The 17,964-nt window shown below is 43.2% G+C and overlaps 1 protein-coding gene across 1 annotated transcript in view; it reads left to right on the plus strand.

Annotated features, from left to right (window-relative positions):
* Positions 1-17,964, plus strand: part of MID2 (midline 2) — a 258,983-nt gene that overhangs the window by 213,109 nt on the left and 27,910 nt on the right. The window contains exons 6-7 of the mRNA XM_060756327.2: positions 4,218-4,345; positions 13,640-13,783. Of these exons, the coding sequence (XP_060612310.1) occupies positions 4,218-4,345; positions 13,640-13,783 (272 nt within the window). The remainder of the gene's footprint in view (positions 1-4,217; positions 4,346-13,639; positions 13,784-17,964) is intronic.

The following is a 17,964-nucleotide window of genomic DNA, read 5'->3' on the forward strand; positions in this document are numbered from 1 at the left end:
TCTTTGTGCATTCTTCCATCCCCTTCCTTTCCATAACAAAACTCTCAAAAACTGGCAGCTTTAGAAAATATAGAAGCACACTCCAAGGGCTTCCAGTTGCTGCATGTCGTACTCCAGAGCAGAATCACCTCTGACTTTAAACACCACACAGACTGGGTAAAATCAGCAAGCAGTTTATTTAAGAATATATGTAGCCAAAGCAGTCAAAAGTAAAGAGCCCTCGGTGGTGCAGTGGGTTAAAGCCCTGTGCCAGCAGGACTGAAGACCGACAGGTCGCAGGTTCGAATCCGGGGAGAGGCGGATGAGCTCCCTCTATCAGCTCCAGCTCCTCATGCGGGAACATGAGAGAAGCCTCCCACAAGGATGATAAAAATATCAATTCATCCGGGCGTCCCCTGGGCAACATCTTTGCAGATGGCCAATTCTCTCACACCAGAAGCGACTTGCAGTTTCTCAAGTCGCTCCTGACATAATAAAAAAAGTCAAAAGTAATCCACAGTAGCAAAAACATCTAAATGATATAAAGGAAAACAGGAACAAAGAGTCCAAGGAAATCCATGAAACTAGGCACTTGAATCCATAAACAATACAGAAGCCTATTCCATAGGCTAAACATGGGCTAGGCAGAACTTGGTGCAGGGAACCTGCCAGTGGCGCAGTAGGTTAAACCCTTGTGCCGGCAGGACTGAAGACCAACAGGTCGCAGGTTCGAATCCGGGGAGAGGCGGATGAGCTCCCTCTATCAGCTCCAGCTCCCCATACGGGGACATGGGAGAATCCTCCCACGAGGATGGTAAAACATCAAAACATCCAGGCATCCCCTGGGCAACATCCTTGCAGACAGCCAATTCCCTCACACCAGAAGCTACTTGCAGTTCTCACGTTGCTCCTGACACGAGAAAAAATCTGCCATTAATCCAACGTTGCTTCAGGTAAAGCAATCGTCCCTCACACGTCATTTATAAACCCTTCCCTGACTCCAAAACTACTAGGAACGGATTCTTTCTCCGTTTCGGTTTGCTATCTAACTTCTGTTGAAGTCTAGCTGAGCGTCTTAATTGCTGGACGGACTGTTTCTGTTTACTGAAGCTTCTTTTCATATTTAAAGTCTCACTCAAGTTTCTCAAGTCGCTCCTGACATGACAAAAAAAAAGTCAAAAGTAATCCAGAGTAGCAAAAAAATCTAAAGGATATAAAGGAAAACAGGAACAAAGAGTCCAAGGAAATCCATGAAACTAGGCACTTGAATCCATAAACAATACAGAAGCCTATTCCATGAGCTAGGCAGAACTTGGTGCTGGGAAACTGCCAGTGGTGCAGTAGGTTAAACCCTTGTGCCGGCAGGACTGAAGACCAATAGGTCGCAGGTTCGAATTTGGGGAGAGCGTGTATGAGCTCCCTCTATCAGCTCCAGCTCCCCATGCAGGGACATGGGCGAATCCTCCCACAAGGATGGTAAAACATCAAAACATCCAGGCATCCCCTGGGCAACATCCTTGCAGACCGCCGATTCCCTCACACCAGAAGCGACTTGCAGTTCTCACGTTGCTCCTGACATAGGAAAAAACCTGCTGTTAATCCAACGTTGCTTCAGGAAAAGCAATCGTCCCTCACACATCATTTATAAACCTTTCCCTGACTCCAAAACTACTAGGAACGGATTCTTTCTCCGTTTCGGTTTGCTATCTAACTTCTGTTGAAGTCTAGCTGAGCGTCTTAATTGCTGGACGGACTGTTTCTGTTTACTGAAACTTCTTTTCCTATTCAAAGTCTCACTCAAGTTTCTCAAGTCGCTCCTGACATGACAAAAAAAAGTCAAAAGTAATCCACAGTAGCAAAAAAAAATCTAAAGGATATAAAGGAAAACAGGAACAAAGAGTCCAAGGAAATCCATGAAACTAGGCACTTCAATCCATAAATAATACAGAAGCCTATTCCATAGGCTAAACATGAGCTAGGCAGAACTTGGTGCAGTGGGTTAAACCTTTGTGCCGACAGGACTGAAGACCAACAGGTTGCAGGTTCGAATCTGGCGTGAACATGTATGAGCTCCCTCTATCAGTTCCAGCTCCCTGTGCGGGGAATGGGAGAATCCTTCCACGAGGATGGTAAAACATCAAAACATCCAGGCATCCTCTGGGCAACATCCTTGCAGACAGCCAATTCCCTCACACCAGAAGCTACTTGCAGTTCTCACGTTGCTCCTGACACGAGAAAAAAAATCTGCCATTAATCCAACATTGTTTCAGGTAAAGCAATCGTCCCTCACACGTCATTTATAAACCCTTCCCTGATTCCAAAACTACTAGGAACAGATTCTTTCTCTGTTTTGGTTTGCTATCTAACTTCTGTTGAAGTCTAGCTGAGCGTCTTAATTGCTGCACGGACTGTTTCTGTTTACTGAAACTTCTTTTCCTGTTCAAAGTCTCACTCTCCTCATTAACTCCTGCACCTGGTGCATCAGAATCAACTTAATTCTCAAATAACTGACAAGGGAACTGCGGTGAAAAGCCTTTCCCAAGCCCGGGGTCTTGAGAATCCTCTTGCAGCGGCTTAGGCCTCTTTTAAAAACTCCATTCAGGCCCTTGCAGCAAATAATAATAATAATAATAATAATAATAATAATAATAATGCTTTATTTATATACCGCTCTATCTCCCTGGGGGGACTCAGGGCGGTTTCCAAGCACAACATCAAAACATATAGCGTCACAACATGGAAAAAAAATGACAGTGGCAGCAACATAAGCATGGAATTACCCAACAACACATAATATTAAAGGGAAAAATTCTGCCTGCTCTTCATGTCTATTTCTTAGGGCATGAAAAAGAAATGGGTCAGAACAATTAAAAGGCTGGGTCATGACCAGGGCCGTAGCCAGAAAAAAAATTCGGGGAGGGTTGACAATTTCGGCGGGGGGGGGGGGGGATGTTTGAAAATTTCAGGGGAGGTTTAAAAATTTTGGGGAGGGTTGAAAATTTCGGGGGGGGGGGGGGGGTGAAACCTGCCTCCTAGCTCACGCTGAAGCAAAGAGCACAGCAGGGGGCAGAGCAACCTTCAATAGCCTGCAGCTCAACTCCCGTCAACCACCTCCACCAAGTCTGGCCTCCTTAATGAGAGCATTCAACACACACACCCCCAACTTGGTTGCTTCACTACATCGGCTATTGCTGCAAGTAATGACAGTGTGAATAAATCGTCAATATTTGCTTGAGATAGTGCTTACAGTTCTGGAGGGAATCTTAATTTTTTGCATCTCATAGACTTCATGAAATTCATGAGTAAACCAGGTTTTTTTAAAAAACATCTGAAACATTTCGGGGGTGGGTTTGAACCCCTAAAACCACCCCCTTGCTACAGGCCTGGTCATGACTGATACAAATTGAAATGAGATGGGACCGGCATTTGGATACAGTACTGTAGTAGGTAAACGACAAAAGCGGGGACGGGCTATTTCCAGGGGCTTCTCAGGATAATATATAGGGGGCTAGGTCGTGTCCGGGCTAAGCTAGCCGTGGTCACTCTCGAAGATTTGTTGAAACCACCAAGTCTTCAAACTTTTGTGAAAAGAGAGGAGGGATGGGGCCTGTCTTATTTCTCTTGGAAGGGCGTTCCAGAGGCGGGGGCCCACCACCGAGAAGGCCCTCTTTCTTGTCCCCACCAACCATGCTTGAGACGGAGGTGGGAGCGAGAGGAGGGCCTCCTTGGAGGATCTTAGAGTTTCATAGATGGAGATGAGATCGCAAAGATAGGTGGGGCCCAAACCGTTTCATCCCCAGACTCTGGCCCAGAAGCCAAACCAGCATTCCCATTCCCTTCAGGAACATCAACATGAACATCACCCCCATCAACATGGACATAATAGCCATTCCTATCAGGAATATCAACATGAACATCAGACACAATCACAGGCTGAACAGACTGACATACAACATTGCACATCTTGGAGGTGGATGGGATGCTGAGCATCAACACAAAACTAGGGTGGCTCTATGAATCGGTTCACCCTCAGCCATCCTCCAGCCTCTCACATACGCAATTGAGGTCCTGAATATTAATCGTGCGAGTCTCTCCTCCCCCGGTTCCTCCCAACCCACTTCCTGCTGGAGGTTGCATCACTTCAAGGCTGTTTGCAGCTCTTTAATCAAAAATCAAAGCGCCGACTGGGAGTTGCAAACACTACCTAATGTATATTGATACTCTCTTCTGTCTTTCAGGGTCGCCATGGCAACTGCATCCTCTCAAGTTTTGATACCCGATATCAATTTTAACGATGCCTTTGAAAACTTTGCTTTAGATTTTTCCAGAGAGAAGAAATTGCTGGAGGGGCTGGATTATCTCACAGGTTTGTGCCAATTTTGCAATCCCGGCCCCTCCCTGCCCGGTCCTCCGACACCAAGCCCTCTTCCATTCCTTTGCTTTCCCTCATTGTGACAAGCCCTTGTGAATGTGAGGGTGGGAATAAGTAATGGGCTCTATATTACAAATGAGGTTCTTTGAAATCAGAAGTGCTGCCCATCAACTCAGAGCAAAGAAGGCCACTAAACATAGGATTGGGCTTTTGTTGTTGTGTGCTTTCAAGTCATTTCAGACTTAGTTTGACCCTGAGCGAGGGCTGGGTAAATGACCTTGGAGGCCTTAGTTTGAGGACCCCTGATCTAGGCCGTTAAGATCATTTGGAGAGGCCCTGCTCTCGGTCCCACCCCCTTCGCAGACGCAATTGGCGGGAACGAGAGACAGGGTCTTCTCAGTGGTGGCCCCTCGGATATGGAAAGCCCTCCCTAAGGATATTAGATCGGCCCCCTCCCTCCTAACATTTTGAAAGAGAGTCAAAACCTGGCTGTTTGAGCAGGCATTTGCAGTCGCAGTGTAACAGACTAATTGAGATCCACGGAACGATTGGACGATGCGATGGAAAAATCATTTTAGTGATGAGACACTGAGGACTTGTGTTTTGTGGCTTTTATTGTTTCATTGCTTTTATATGGTTTATATTATATGTAATGTTGTTAACTGTATTTTATGTTGTTTGGGGGCATTGACTGATGATTGTAAATTGCCTTGAGTCGCCTTCGGACTGAGTGGGGTGGTATATAAATATGGCAAATAAATAAATAAATAAATAAATAATAGTCTGACATGGTAGTTGTTAGAGTGGCCATGTCAAGCTACCCAGAGAAACCATTGAAATCCTAGGTTGTTGGAGGTTTTTCGGGCTATATGGCCATGTTCTAGAGGCATTCTCTCCTGACGTTTCGCCTGCATCTATGGCAAACATCCTCAGAGGTTGTGAGGTCTGTTGGGCCTTTGAGGCTGCCTGCCATAGATGCAGGTGAAATGTCAGGAGAGAATGCTTCTGGAACATGGCCATACAGCCTGAAAAACACACAACAACCCAGTGATTCTGGCCATGAAAGCCTTCGACAATACATTGACATCCTAGTTTCCAACAGACCTCACAACCTCAGAAGATGCCTGCCATAGATGCAGGCGAAATGTCAGGAGAGAATGCTTCTTGAACATGGCCATACAGCCTTAAAAACACACAACAACCCAGTGATTCCGGCCATGAAAGCCTTCGACAATACATTGACATCCTAGTTTCCAACAGACCTCACAACCTCTGAGGATGCCTGCCATAGATGCAGGTGAAATGTCAGGAGAGAATGCTTCTGGAACATGGCCATGCAGCCTGGAAAACACACAGCAACCCAGTGATTCTGTCCATGAAAGCCTTCGACAATACATTGAAATCCTAGTTTACAACAGACCTCACAACCTCTGAGGATGCCTGCCATAGATGCAGGTGAAACGTCAGGAGAGAATGCTTCTGGAACATGGCCATGCAGCCTGGAAAACACACAACAACCCAGTGATTCCGGCCATGAAAGCCTTCGACAGTACAGTGAAGACATTGCCCCAAGTGACAGAGCAAATCCAACTTCTTCTCATTGGTATATGAAAATTGATCCTGAGATGCGTAATGTGACTTGTTTTGCAAGTTTTCAATTTTAAAAAGCTATTTCAAGCTATCCCACCTTCTGCACCGCACAAGTTGTGATTAGGCAGCTTGGTTTTAATTGGCCGTTAACCTAATTATGTCTAAATGCTCGCTTCAGATTTCATTATTACATCATTAGCAATGTTGAATCTCCCTGTCTTCTGTGGATTGGTGTTCCTCCCTCCCATCTGTCACTTCCCAGCAGTGGCCACCAATCACACGGATAAAAGTCTCCTGACAGGCGGAATGAGTGTGAATCCTAAGCCGTGTTAATATGTGGAACAATGCAAAAAGATTGGGTCTAAAAAAGAGGGGTTGGAAAGGAAATAACAGGCAAACACAGCCTTTTTCATCTTGACATCCTACTTGTGATGTTTGGAATTAGTATTCTGATGATCCCCAGGCTGCATGGAGATTGGAGTCCATCTGGACACTGCCAGATTGGTAATGGCTGAGCTAAAATACCTTGCAGCATCCTGCAAAACACACAAAAGATATTGGTCAGTTGCTACTTGGGCAGAGGAGAGATAGGTTGGCCATTTAATATGTGGATATCATTGGTACTGTTTTGCTTTACTTTAGTACTGGCTTTGTCCAGCTTTTGCTACCTATAACAACAACAACAACACTATTTATATTCCGTCCATCTCCCTGTGGTGACTCAGGGATTACAGCGTAAACAGTGGATTACAGCGTAAACAGTGGATTACAGCGTAAACAGATACGAACAAACATTCAGTGCCTTGTTACAATTCAATAAGACATACAAACACAAACATAGGCAAAGGCTTCTCCTTTCATTTCCGGCTCATCTCTGTCTCTCGTGAAGGTGCTGTTCTCCATTTCCAAGCCAAGGAGCCTGCATTGTCACCTCCTGGTCATGTGACTGGCATGACTGCTTGGAGCGTCTTGCGCCTTTCCCACCAAAGTGATACCTATTTATCTACTCATATTTGCATGTCTTCAAACTGCTAGGTTGGCAGGAGCTAGGGCTAACAACGGGAGCCCACCCTGCCCCATGGATTCGAACTGCCAGCCTTCAGCAGTTCAACAGCATAAGGGTTTCACCCATTGTACCACCGCACAATAGCTTTATAAACAAGCACCTTGGTATCCCTACGGATGTCCTGTTCCTCAAACACTCTCTGCTTCATTTGGAAAAATGCTGCACTCACAGAGCTCAGGAGGCGTTGTATTTCAGTGTCAATGTTGACTTTTGTGGAGAGGTGGCTGCCAAGGGAGTGGAAATGGTCAACATTTTCTATTGTTACACTCTTAAGCTATATTTCTGGCATTTCAGAGGGATTGGCTGGTGACTGCCTGAAGAGCACTTTGGTTTTCTCAGTGTTCAATGAGGGGCCAAGCTTCTCATATGCTTCTGTAAAGGAATTTAGAATGGCTTGTAGGTCTTCTTCTGAATGTGCACAGTCTACATTATCATCAGCATATTGGAATTCTATAACAGATGTTGTCATATTGGTTTTGGCTTTCAGTCTGCTGAGGTTAAATAGCTTACCAGAGTAGATGGTTTCTACTCTGGTGAGAAGCTTCTCATCAATCTCCCAAAGATCTAGCTATACCAACTCTCCTGTAAATCCTGTCCCATCATTTACTCCAACTCCCCACTGCTATCTATGAGAAAATATGCAAAAGATTTTGCCATGGGTTGTTGTAGGTTTTTTGGACTGTCATGTTCTAGAAGTATTCTCTCCTGATGTTTCGCCTGCATCTATGGCAGGTATCCTCAGGGGTTGCAGGCGAAACGTCAGGAGAGAATACTTCTAGAACATGGCCATACAGTCCAAAAAACTTACAACAACCCAGTGATTCCGGCCATGAAAGCCTTCGATAACAGATTTTGCCATGCTACCCGCCACTGCCCTATTCGCTCTCACAAATATTATATAAAGCTTCCTGTGCTGTCACGCTTGGCCTATAGCAGTTGGCTTTTGAACAGGACGTGCTCTTTGTGCCCAGCGGGAAGCTGGGGTGCCTCGAGTGAGAGGCCCTAAGGATTTTCCTATACAGAGTCTTTAGAAGCTTGAAAGGTTTAACCAAGTCCTTTATTATTGCTTAAGTCTTCAACAAACAATCAAATACTTCTTAGATCTTCAACAAATTAAACAAATGCTTCAAGGCTTTGAATCAACTGGTGGAGAACTATTTCTTTCTTTAACAAGGAAAACCCTTTTTGACCCCTCCCGGGCAATCTGTTTTCTAGGCTCTGCTGGTGTGGGCCCTACTCCCAGCTCCAATTGATTCTGGTTACCCAAGTAGACCTACCAGCCAAGACCTTGTAGATTTTCCCGCTGGAGCCCTTTTGGATTTTCTCCACGAATGTGGATCTGTATCTTTAACCCCAACAAGGCCTGTTTTCCCCGGATGTTGTGAGAAACGAAGCTTCTCTACAGGTGGGAAAAGCTCACGTCCTGTAACTGGGCTTCCAAAACTGAAAGACTGCCTGAAGTCTTTCTTTTCCAGAGGAGATTCCATCTGAACATGAGGAAGAACTTCCTGACTGTGAGAGCTGTTCAGCAGTGGAACTCTCTGCCCCGGAGTGTGGTGGAGGCTCCTTCTTTGGAAGCTTTTAAACAGAGGCTGGATGGCCATCTGTCAGGGGTGATTTGAATGCAATATTCCTGCTTCTTGGCAGGGGGTTGGACTGGATGGCCCATGAGATCTCTTCCAACTCTTTGATTCTATGATTCTATGATTTTCCCTCCCAGAGCCCTGGGGAAAGGGGTGGAACTAAAGAACATAATGATGATTGATGGGTCATTGGCCCTATAATTGCAGAGCAAGGGAGACCACCTTATTGCAAAATGCATGGAACCTTGGAATACATGCAAACACTCAATAGAAAGAAAATGAAGTTGGAGCTCCTGTGCTCCATACCAGCACACTTCCTATGTGGAAATCTATGAAGGTACACCATGGCCTTGTTTGAAGGGATTTGCATTCAAACATCAGTAGGGCACTAATGGACCACACTTTCCATAAATGATTGGGGAGTGTAGGTATGCAGTTGCGCTCTTGCAGAGTTTGTGTTAGTTTCATCAGTTTTGCACAATGGATTGGGTCTTTGGTTTAAATCACAGGAGATACCAGATGCCATTACGTTTACCTCTTCTTGTCCCCAAATAGCCCCGCAAAGGCTACATAACAGAGGCACAAATGCAAAGTTTTGGGTAAAACTGTCAATTTGCTCATCAACTGGTTACAGATCTTTAAGCAAATGAGATGCCTCGTTCTTTAAACAGACGAGTCTATCAATTAACTGATTAAAGTGGCGTGTAATTATACGCTGCAGCAGGTGCCTTTTTGACAATTCTGAGTGAAGAGGAAATTTAAAGAATTCAAGCTCCATTTCCCTGTAGTGGTTGCAAGGGTTGTGGTGTAAGTGGTCTCTCTCACCCTTTTCTCCTCCTGCTGCTGCTTTTCTCCCTTTCGCCAAGCACATCTTTTGAGACAGAAGGAAAGAGAAAATCGGGTAAGCCCTGCTCCCTATGTCAGTCCAGATGTGCCGATCTAACTTTAGTCATCTGGAACAGAAGGTGAGCAACCTTGGCCCTTTCCGATGTTCCTGCCAAGAGGATTATGGCAGCCACAATTTAAAATAACAAGAGGGTACTCGGTGGTCTAACCCTGATCTAGAAATTGAGGGCATGGCACGACTGAAATGAAAAAGCAATTTGTGTTTGTTGTCGTGTCATTGGCCTTGACTTGAAGGTATTGCAGATTGAATACAGAGCTGTTTTTGCTGGATGGAACTACCCGGATAGTGCAGTTCTGCTTTTGCTAATCCTTATGTTTTCTCCTGTTGGTCAAGAAAAAGATGTGGGTATCACATATTGCTAGCCTTTTTCATTTTGAACATATCTCCCTCTACGTTCTGCCTCGTAGTTCAAGATCCACTGAGAAGGCCCTGATCTCGGTCCCACCAGCCTCACAAATGCGTCTGGTGGGGACGAGGGGCAAGGCCTTCTCGGTGGTGACCCCCTGCTTGTGGAACTTGCTCCCCAGCGAGATTAGATCTGCGTCCTTCCTCCTTTCCTTTAGGAAAGAACTGAAATCGTGGTTGTGGAACCAGGCATTTGGGCAGCAGGCTTAAGAGCAATGGCAATGTTGGATGTGAATTGATAATGGACAGGCTTTGGACTGGGCCTCTGAATCGAACTTGGATGCAGCTATATTGTTATTGGCTAGCAGGCATAACAGCATTTTGGACATTGAACTGGGCTATATGATTCTTATAATAATGGAAACTGATATATGATTGTACAACTAACTAGCCATCCCCTGTCACGTGTTGCTGTGGCCCAGTCTGGTGATCTGGGAAATAAAGTAATGAGAATGTGTTGGTTTCTAATATATGTAATTTCTTTATGCTTGTGGGTAAACAGTATTTCTTGTTTCTTTGTCAATGTTGATGTGGAGATTGTCTGGTTTGCCTACTGTGGAACATGCAGCATATCATTGTCCTCCTTTAGGGATCCCTTTCAAATCTAGGATACTATCTCTCTCTGTGTGTGAATCATATATATCTATCTATATCTGTGGCTGGATGGCTCTTTGTCAGGAGGGCTTTGATTACGTTTTCTTGCCCCAGTGAAGGGAGTTGGACTGGATGGCCTTAAGTATTTGCTGTTGGTCGTGGGGGTTCTGTGTGGGAAGTTTGCCCCAATTCTGTCATTTCTGGGCTTCAGAATGCTCTTTGTTTGTTGGTAAACTATAAATTTAAGTAACTACAACTCCCAAATGTCAAGGTCTGTTTTCCCACAGACTCCATGTGTGTTCATATTTGGGCATTTTGAGTATCAGTGCCAAGTTTAGTCCAGATCCATCTTTGTTTGAGCCCAACTGGATGACCTTAAGTATTTGGTGTTGGTCGTGGGGGTTCTGTGTGGGAAGTTTGCCCCAATTCTGTTGTTTGTGGGCTTCAGAATGCTCTTTGATTGTAGGTGAACTATAAGTCCCAGTAAGTACAACTCCCAAATGTCAAGGTCTATTTTCCCCAAACTCCATCTGTGTTCATATTTGGGCATTTTCAGTATCAGTACTAAATTTAGTCCAGATCCATCTTTGTTTGAGTCCACAGTACTCTCTGGATGTAGGTGAACTACAACTCCCAAACTCAAGGTCAATGCCCCCAAACCCTTCTAGTGTTTTCTGTTGGTCATGGGAGTCCTGTATGCCATGTTTGGTTCATTGTCATTTTTGGTAGAGTTCAGAATGTTCTTTGATTTTAGGTGAACTATAAATCCCAGTAACTACAATTCCCAAATGATAAAATCATTTTTTTAGTGATGTTCACTCCTTGGGTTAGTAGGTGTCTTGTGGCCAAATTTGGTGGCAATCCGTCCAGTGGTTTTTGAGTTCTGTTAATCCCACAAACGAACATTACTTTTTTATTTATATAGATGTTATTGTTTTTTAATCTATTGTGTATTTATGGTTTCATATTGTTGTTATGTTGTGATATTGTGGTATCGAATTGTTGCCAGTGTTAGCCACTCTGAGTCCCCCCTCGGGGGTTGAGAAATGTTAGAAATAAAATAAATAAATACATACATTTTGCACAGATGTGCATTGCCTGAGGGAAGAACCTCAGATGGGAATATAAAACTCGCTGGCTAGGCTCATAAACCCTTAGGTACAGCTGTAGTTTTCAATTAAGATTCACTTTTCCCCCTCTGCTGAGAAACGAGTCCTATTTCATCCCACTTCTACAATGCATTTGGCAGGTGTGCACATCAATGGGTCTCACATTTATGCCCCATTCTTCCTTTGCTTTCTATTCTCCGCTCTTTCATTATTTATATTAAGTTCTACCCAAATGGGTGTTTAGTTAAATGTTCATTTATTGACATATTTTTCTGGAGGGAAAAATTGGTTGACATCCAACTTCTAATTCCATTTAAAGTGGGGCGATTTTATACATTCGGTGTTGATGTACCACTCAACAGTTGGTTCAGTTTGGCTCCTCTTAAGTCCCCTCCTACACTGCCATATAAAATCCACATTATCTGCTTTGAACTGGATTATATGGCAGTGCAGACTCAGATAATGTGGATTTCCCTATATATACTCAAGTATAATCTGACTTGAATCATAGAATCTTAGAATCCTTGATTAGGAAGACACCTCATGGACCATACAGTCCAACCCCTGCAAGAAGCAGGAAAGTCACATTCAAAGCCTAATTTAATATAAGCCGAGACACCTAATTTTACCACAAAAAACTGGGAAACTGTATTTACTTGAGTATAAGCCAAGGGTGGGAAATACAGAAGCTACTAGTTCCAACAGACCTCACTACCTCTGAGGATGCTTGCCATAGATGCAGGCGAAACGTCAGGAGAGAATGCCTCTAAACCACGGCCATATAGAACGGGAAAAAAAACCCCTACAACAACCCAGTGATTCCATCCATGAAAACCTTTGACAATACAGCTACTGGTAAATTTCAAAATAAAAATAGATACAAATAAAATTACATTAATTGAAGCATCAATAGGTTAAATGTTAAATTAACACTGTAATTTAAGATAAGACTGTCCAACTCTGATGAAACCATTATTCTAACCTCCTTCAATGTACATGTGCTTGTGTATCCTTCCAATAATAATAGAGTAAAATAATAAATGTAATGAAAATAATAATAGAGTAAATTAATAGAAATGTAAAAATAACAATAATAATAGAGAAAATAATAAATGCAATAATATCAATAATAGAATAAAATAATACATGTAATAACAACAATAAAGAGTAAAATAATAAGTGTAATAATAAAAAATAGAGTAAAATAATAAATGTAATAATAATAATAATAAATAGAGTAAAATATTAAATGTAATAAAATCACAATAGAGTAAAATAATGTAAATGTAATAATAAATAAATAAATAAATAATTGTGAGAGCCGTTCAGCAGTGGAACTCTCTTCCCCGGAGTGTGGTGGAGGCTCCTTCTTTGGAGGCTTTTAAACAGGGGCTGGATGGCCATCGGTCAGGAGTGATTTGAATGCAATATTCCTGCTTCTTGGCAGGGGGTTGGACTGGATGGCCTATGAGGTCTCTTCCAACTCTTTGATTCTATGATTCTAGAGCAAAATAATACATGTAATAATAATAATAATAACAACAATAGAGTAAAATAATAAATTGATTTGAGTATAACCGGGGGGGGGGGGGGGGGGAGGGGCTTGCAGCCTTAAAAAAGACCTGAAAACTTCAGCTTATACTCGAGTATATACAGTATCTGCTTTGATGACTTGAATTATATGGCAGTGTAGAAGGGTCCTAATTGGGATTAGCATTTTAATTTAGGCCATTATAAAAAGTGTTGCCAAACTGGTTGCAAATGAGGTCTCTGAGATGCAGTTGCTAACCAACGAGGGCTTTGTCACAGGTGCCAATCCACCAGAAGCTGACATAGCATACTTACGCAGATTGACAAAAGAAAAAAAAAATACATTTGTTTGCGAACCTGTGGGCACACTGACCTAATGCACATATCTTTATGTGTTTCTGATCTGCGGGGCTACAAGACCCTCATTCTTTTAAAAAAGGGATGTATCAAAGGATACGAGACCCGCAACTGTGTCTGATCTGTTGTGTCCTATTTTCCTTGCAGCACCCAACCCGCCATCTGTCCGCGAAGAACTTTGTACTGCCTCCCACGATACCATCACGGTCCACTGGATCTCAGACGATGAGTTCTGTGTCAGCTCCTATGAGCTCCAGTACACCATCTTCACCGGCCAGGCCAACTTCATTAGTAAGTCACTATACACTAACCTATTTCCCAAGTTCTACAGGCAATATTGTTACATGAGGTCGATTTATAAACGGTAATATATGATATACTAGCTGTACCTGCCACGCTTTGCTGTGGCCAACTTTCCCTCTTTCTCTCCTTCTTTCCCTCCTTCCTTCACTCCCTCTTTCCTTCCTTCCTTTCCATCTTTCCTTCTCTTCTTCCTTCTCTATCTCTTTCCTTCCTTCCCCCTTTTTCTTTCTCTTCTGCTGTCTCTTTTTTCTTCCTTTTCTCTTTCCTTCTTTCCTTCCCTCCCTCTTTCTCTACATCTTCCCCCCTTCCTTCAGTCCCTCTTTCCTTCCTTCTTTCCCTTTTTTCTTTCCTTCTCTCCTTCCTTCCTTCTCTGACTTTCCTTCCTTACCCCTTTTTCTTTCCCTCCCTCTTTCTCTCCTTTCTTCCTTCTCTACCTCTTTCCTTCCTTCCTTCTCTTCTTCCTTCTCTATCTCTTTCCTTCCTTCCCCTTTTTCTTTCTCTTCTGCTGTCTCTTTTCTTCCTTCTCTCTTTCCTTCTTCCCTTCCCCTTTCTCTACATCTTCCCCCCTTCCTTCAGTCCCTCTTTCCTTCCTTCTTTCCCTTTTTTCTTTCCTTCTCTCCTTCCTTCCTTCTCTGACTTTCCTTCCTTACCCCTTTTTCTTTCCCTCCCTCTTTCTTTCCTTTCTTCCTTCTCTACCTCTTTCCTTCCTTCCTTCTCTCTTTGCTTCCTTCTCCCTTTCTTTCTTTCTTTCTTTCTTTCTTTTTTTCCCTCCCTCACTCTTTCTTTTCTTTTCTTTTCTTTTCTTTCCTTCTTTCTTTTCTCCCCTTCCCTCCCTCTTTCTTCCCTTTTTTTCTGTATTTATTTATTTATTTATTTGGTTTACTTTTACCCCGCCCTTCTCACCCCGAAGGGGACTCAGAGCGGCTTACACATCCAAGGCACAATTCGATGCCCATAGCATACATAATACACAATAATAAGCAATAAAACAAAATAACAAATTAGCAAACAACAACAACAACAATACATTGCATCTAAAACCGTTAAAACCAATAAAACCAGTAAAATTTCATACAAACCGATACAACCACTTCTTCCTTCTTGCCAGTCAGTGTTCGCTATCTCATGGTTCAGAGTTTTCTTCCACATTTATCAGTCCACATATATCAGTCCTGCCGGTCCTAATTGCCTGGTTGTCCTATCTAGTTAGCAGACTGCCCGAAGGCCTGGTCCCACAACCACGTCTTTGTCTTTCTCCTAAAGGACAGGAGTGATGTCGATGCCCTGATATCCACTGGGAGTGAGTTCCACAGGTGGGGGGCCACCACTGAGAAGGCCCTGCTCCTCGTCCCCACCAGCCTTGCTTGTCATTCAGCTTTTCGTTATTTAGCTTTTGGGGGCTTTTAAGTCCTTTCTGCTGTGTTTTTCAGTGTTTTTATGAGTGAAGGACATACATTGGGTTGTTAGGTGTATTGTGTCCAAATTTGGTGTCAATTCTCCCAGTGGTTTTTGAGTTGTGTTAATCCCACAAACGAACATTACATTTTTATTTATATAGATATGTATCAGCACCTATTTGCAAGCAATGCCGGCAAAGTGAAAGCGAATTACAAAGATTTATGCAGACACGGGCTACAGAAACATGGGTGTATTCTGCTGTTGACTGCGCAGCCGAACGTTCAGTGATGTGGCAGTAAATACGGATTAGTTTGTGCCTGGAAGACAGCTTTTGCCCTTAACTCGGAGTCTCAACAGGGCAATTTGATTATGAACCGGCCCTTAGCAATATTACGAAATAACATTATGCAATTGCAAAGTGTAGGAGCTGTTTGTAAGCATTTTAACTCAATATTGGAAAGAGAACTCTCCTGAGAGGCTTATTATTTCTATTATAGCTGGTCTGTAAGACAACCTGTCAAAGAATAATAAGAGTTAAGATGGTAAAAAGTTAACCTGATAAAGGGGACAGAAGAACTGACTTCCCAAGACAGTGGTTGTTTATCTATTCACATAATAAAAGAAAAAATATGTATGTGTGTGTGTGGTTTGGGTGTCCACTCCACAAACAGCTAGAGCTCCCACCATTCAGGAGACACCAATGGCCCTCCCTCCGATGACATTGCATGTTATAGTGAGTCCCATGAACATGTCCAAGAGCCCTGTCAATGTCCTCCACCAACACCATACTGCCCACCACCCAAGTGAAGGCTTTCATACTGGGACAAATTCATCCTAGATTTTATGTGTTTCCTCCACCACAGACATCCCAGTGTTTCTGACTCTCCCCATTGTTTTTTGCTTTGAGCTGGATTACATGGTAGTGTGGATTCAGATAACCCAGTACAAAGCAGATATTGTGGATTATCCACCTCGATATTCTGATATTTCATCCTAGATTTTATGTGTTTCCTCCACCACAGACATCCCAGTGTTTCTGACTCTCTCCATTAGTGTCGAATTTTCATGACCCCACCCACTCCCATAACCCTTTCCTATTCTTTTTATGTCACACAGCAAACAGAGGTATTGATCAGCAAATGAACATATTATAGAGATTTGGGGAGAATTCACCATGATTTATAGGAGTTGTAAATACTGGGATGTATAGTTCACCTGCAATCTAAGAGCACTCTGAATTCCACCAATGACAGACCTGGAATTAACTTGGCACACAGAACCACCATGACCAACAAAACCTACTGGAGGTCTTTTGAGAGACTTTATAGGAGTTGTAGTTCCTGGGATGTATAGTTCACCTGCAATCTAAGAGCACTCTGAACTCCATCAACAATGGAACTGGAACTAACTTGGTACACAAAATCTCCAGGACCAACAAAAAATACTGGAGGTCTTTGGAGGGATTTATAGGAGCTGTTGTTCCTGGGATGTATAGTTCACCTCCAATCTAAGAGCACTCTGAACTCCACCAACAATGGAATTGGAACTAACTTAGCACACAAAATCTCCAAGACCAACAAAAATACTGGAAGTCTTTGGAGGGATTTATAGGAGTTGTAGTTCACCTACATCCAAAGCGCACTATGAACCCAAACAATGATGGATCTGGACCAAACTTGGCATGAGTACCCAATATGCCCAAATTTGAATACTGGTGGGTTTTGAGGGAAATTGGCCTGGACATTGTGTAGTTGTAGGCACTGGGATTTATAGTTCACCTGCAATCAGTGACGAATTGATCGTCAACTGAACTATACTATAGAGGTTTGGGGAGAATTCACCATGATTTACAGGAGTTGTAAGTACTGGGATGTATAGTTCACCTGCAATCTAAGAGCACTCTTATCTCAATCAAAGATGGAATTTGACCAAACTTGGCATACAGAGCCGCCATGACCAGCAAAAAATCCTAGAGGTCTTTGGGAAGAATTCACCTTGATTTGGGGAGTTGTAGTTCACCTACATCCAGAGAGCACTGCGAACCCAAACACTGATGAATCTGGACCAAACTTGGTATACATACCTGATATGCCAAAAGTAGATTACTGGAGGGATTTGGCGGGAACTGACCTACCTTTCTGGGAGTTGTAGTTCACCCACAACCGGAGAAACTGTCCTCCAGTCTTTTTATTCCTCCCTTCTGCTCCCATCTCATGCCGTTTACTTAAAAGGATGAGCTTCTGCCTTTCACTCATTTGGTACATTGCTCTGAAATAATTATTATAATATAGGAAGACGTATGATTTGGCGGGAAGAAAAAAGACTTTGGGCACAATTTAAAGATCTTGCTGGATTTTGTACGCGCTCGGGTGACACTCAACAATAACAGGTTTCTTAAACTGTTTCTAGTCATTGCCTGAATCTTGGGGCGGAAGGGGGTTAGAGAGGAGAGGAGATAAATGTAATCTTGCCCTTGCTGACCTCGGCGGTTGCCAAAGCCTGTTATCTCCCGTTGCTACAGCTGCCAAAGCTCTTTTCGATGCACACACTCCTGTAACCAGAGCCCAGATAATCCACTTCCTGCGATTAGGACCATTTGCACATCTTATCGCATTCGAGGCTTTGTTATCTCCCTGCTGATTTGATACAGCAGGTTCGTCATGTATAAAGAACGTCCGTTCAGATCAAGCAAAAAAATAGTCCCCAGGGTCCTTAACTGGATATTCCAGATGTAGCCAGTTAGCACTCAGCCAAACAAGCATCACTTCCCT

The sequence above is a fragment of the Anolis sagrei genome, chromosome 10, assembly GCF_037176765.1.
Source record: "Anolis sagrei isolate rAnoSag1 chromosome 10, rAnoSag1.mat, whole genome shotgun sequence".
NCBI lineage: Eukaryota > Metazoa > Chordata > Lepidosauria > Squamata > Dactyloidae > Anolis > Anolis sagrei.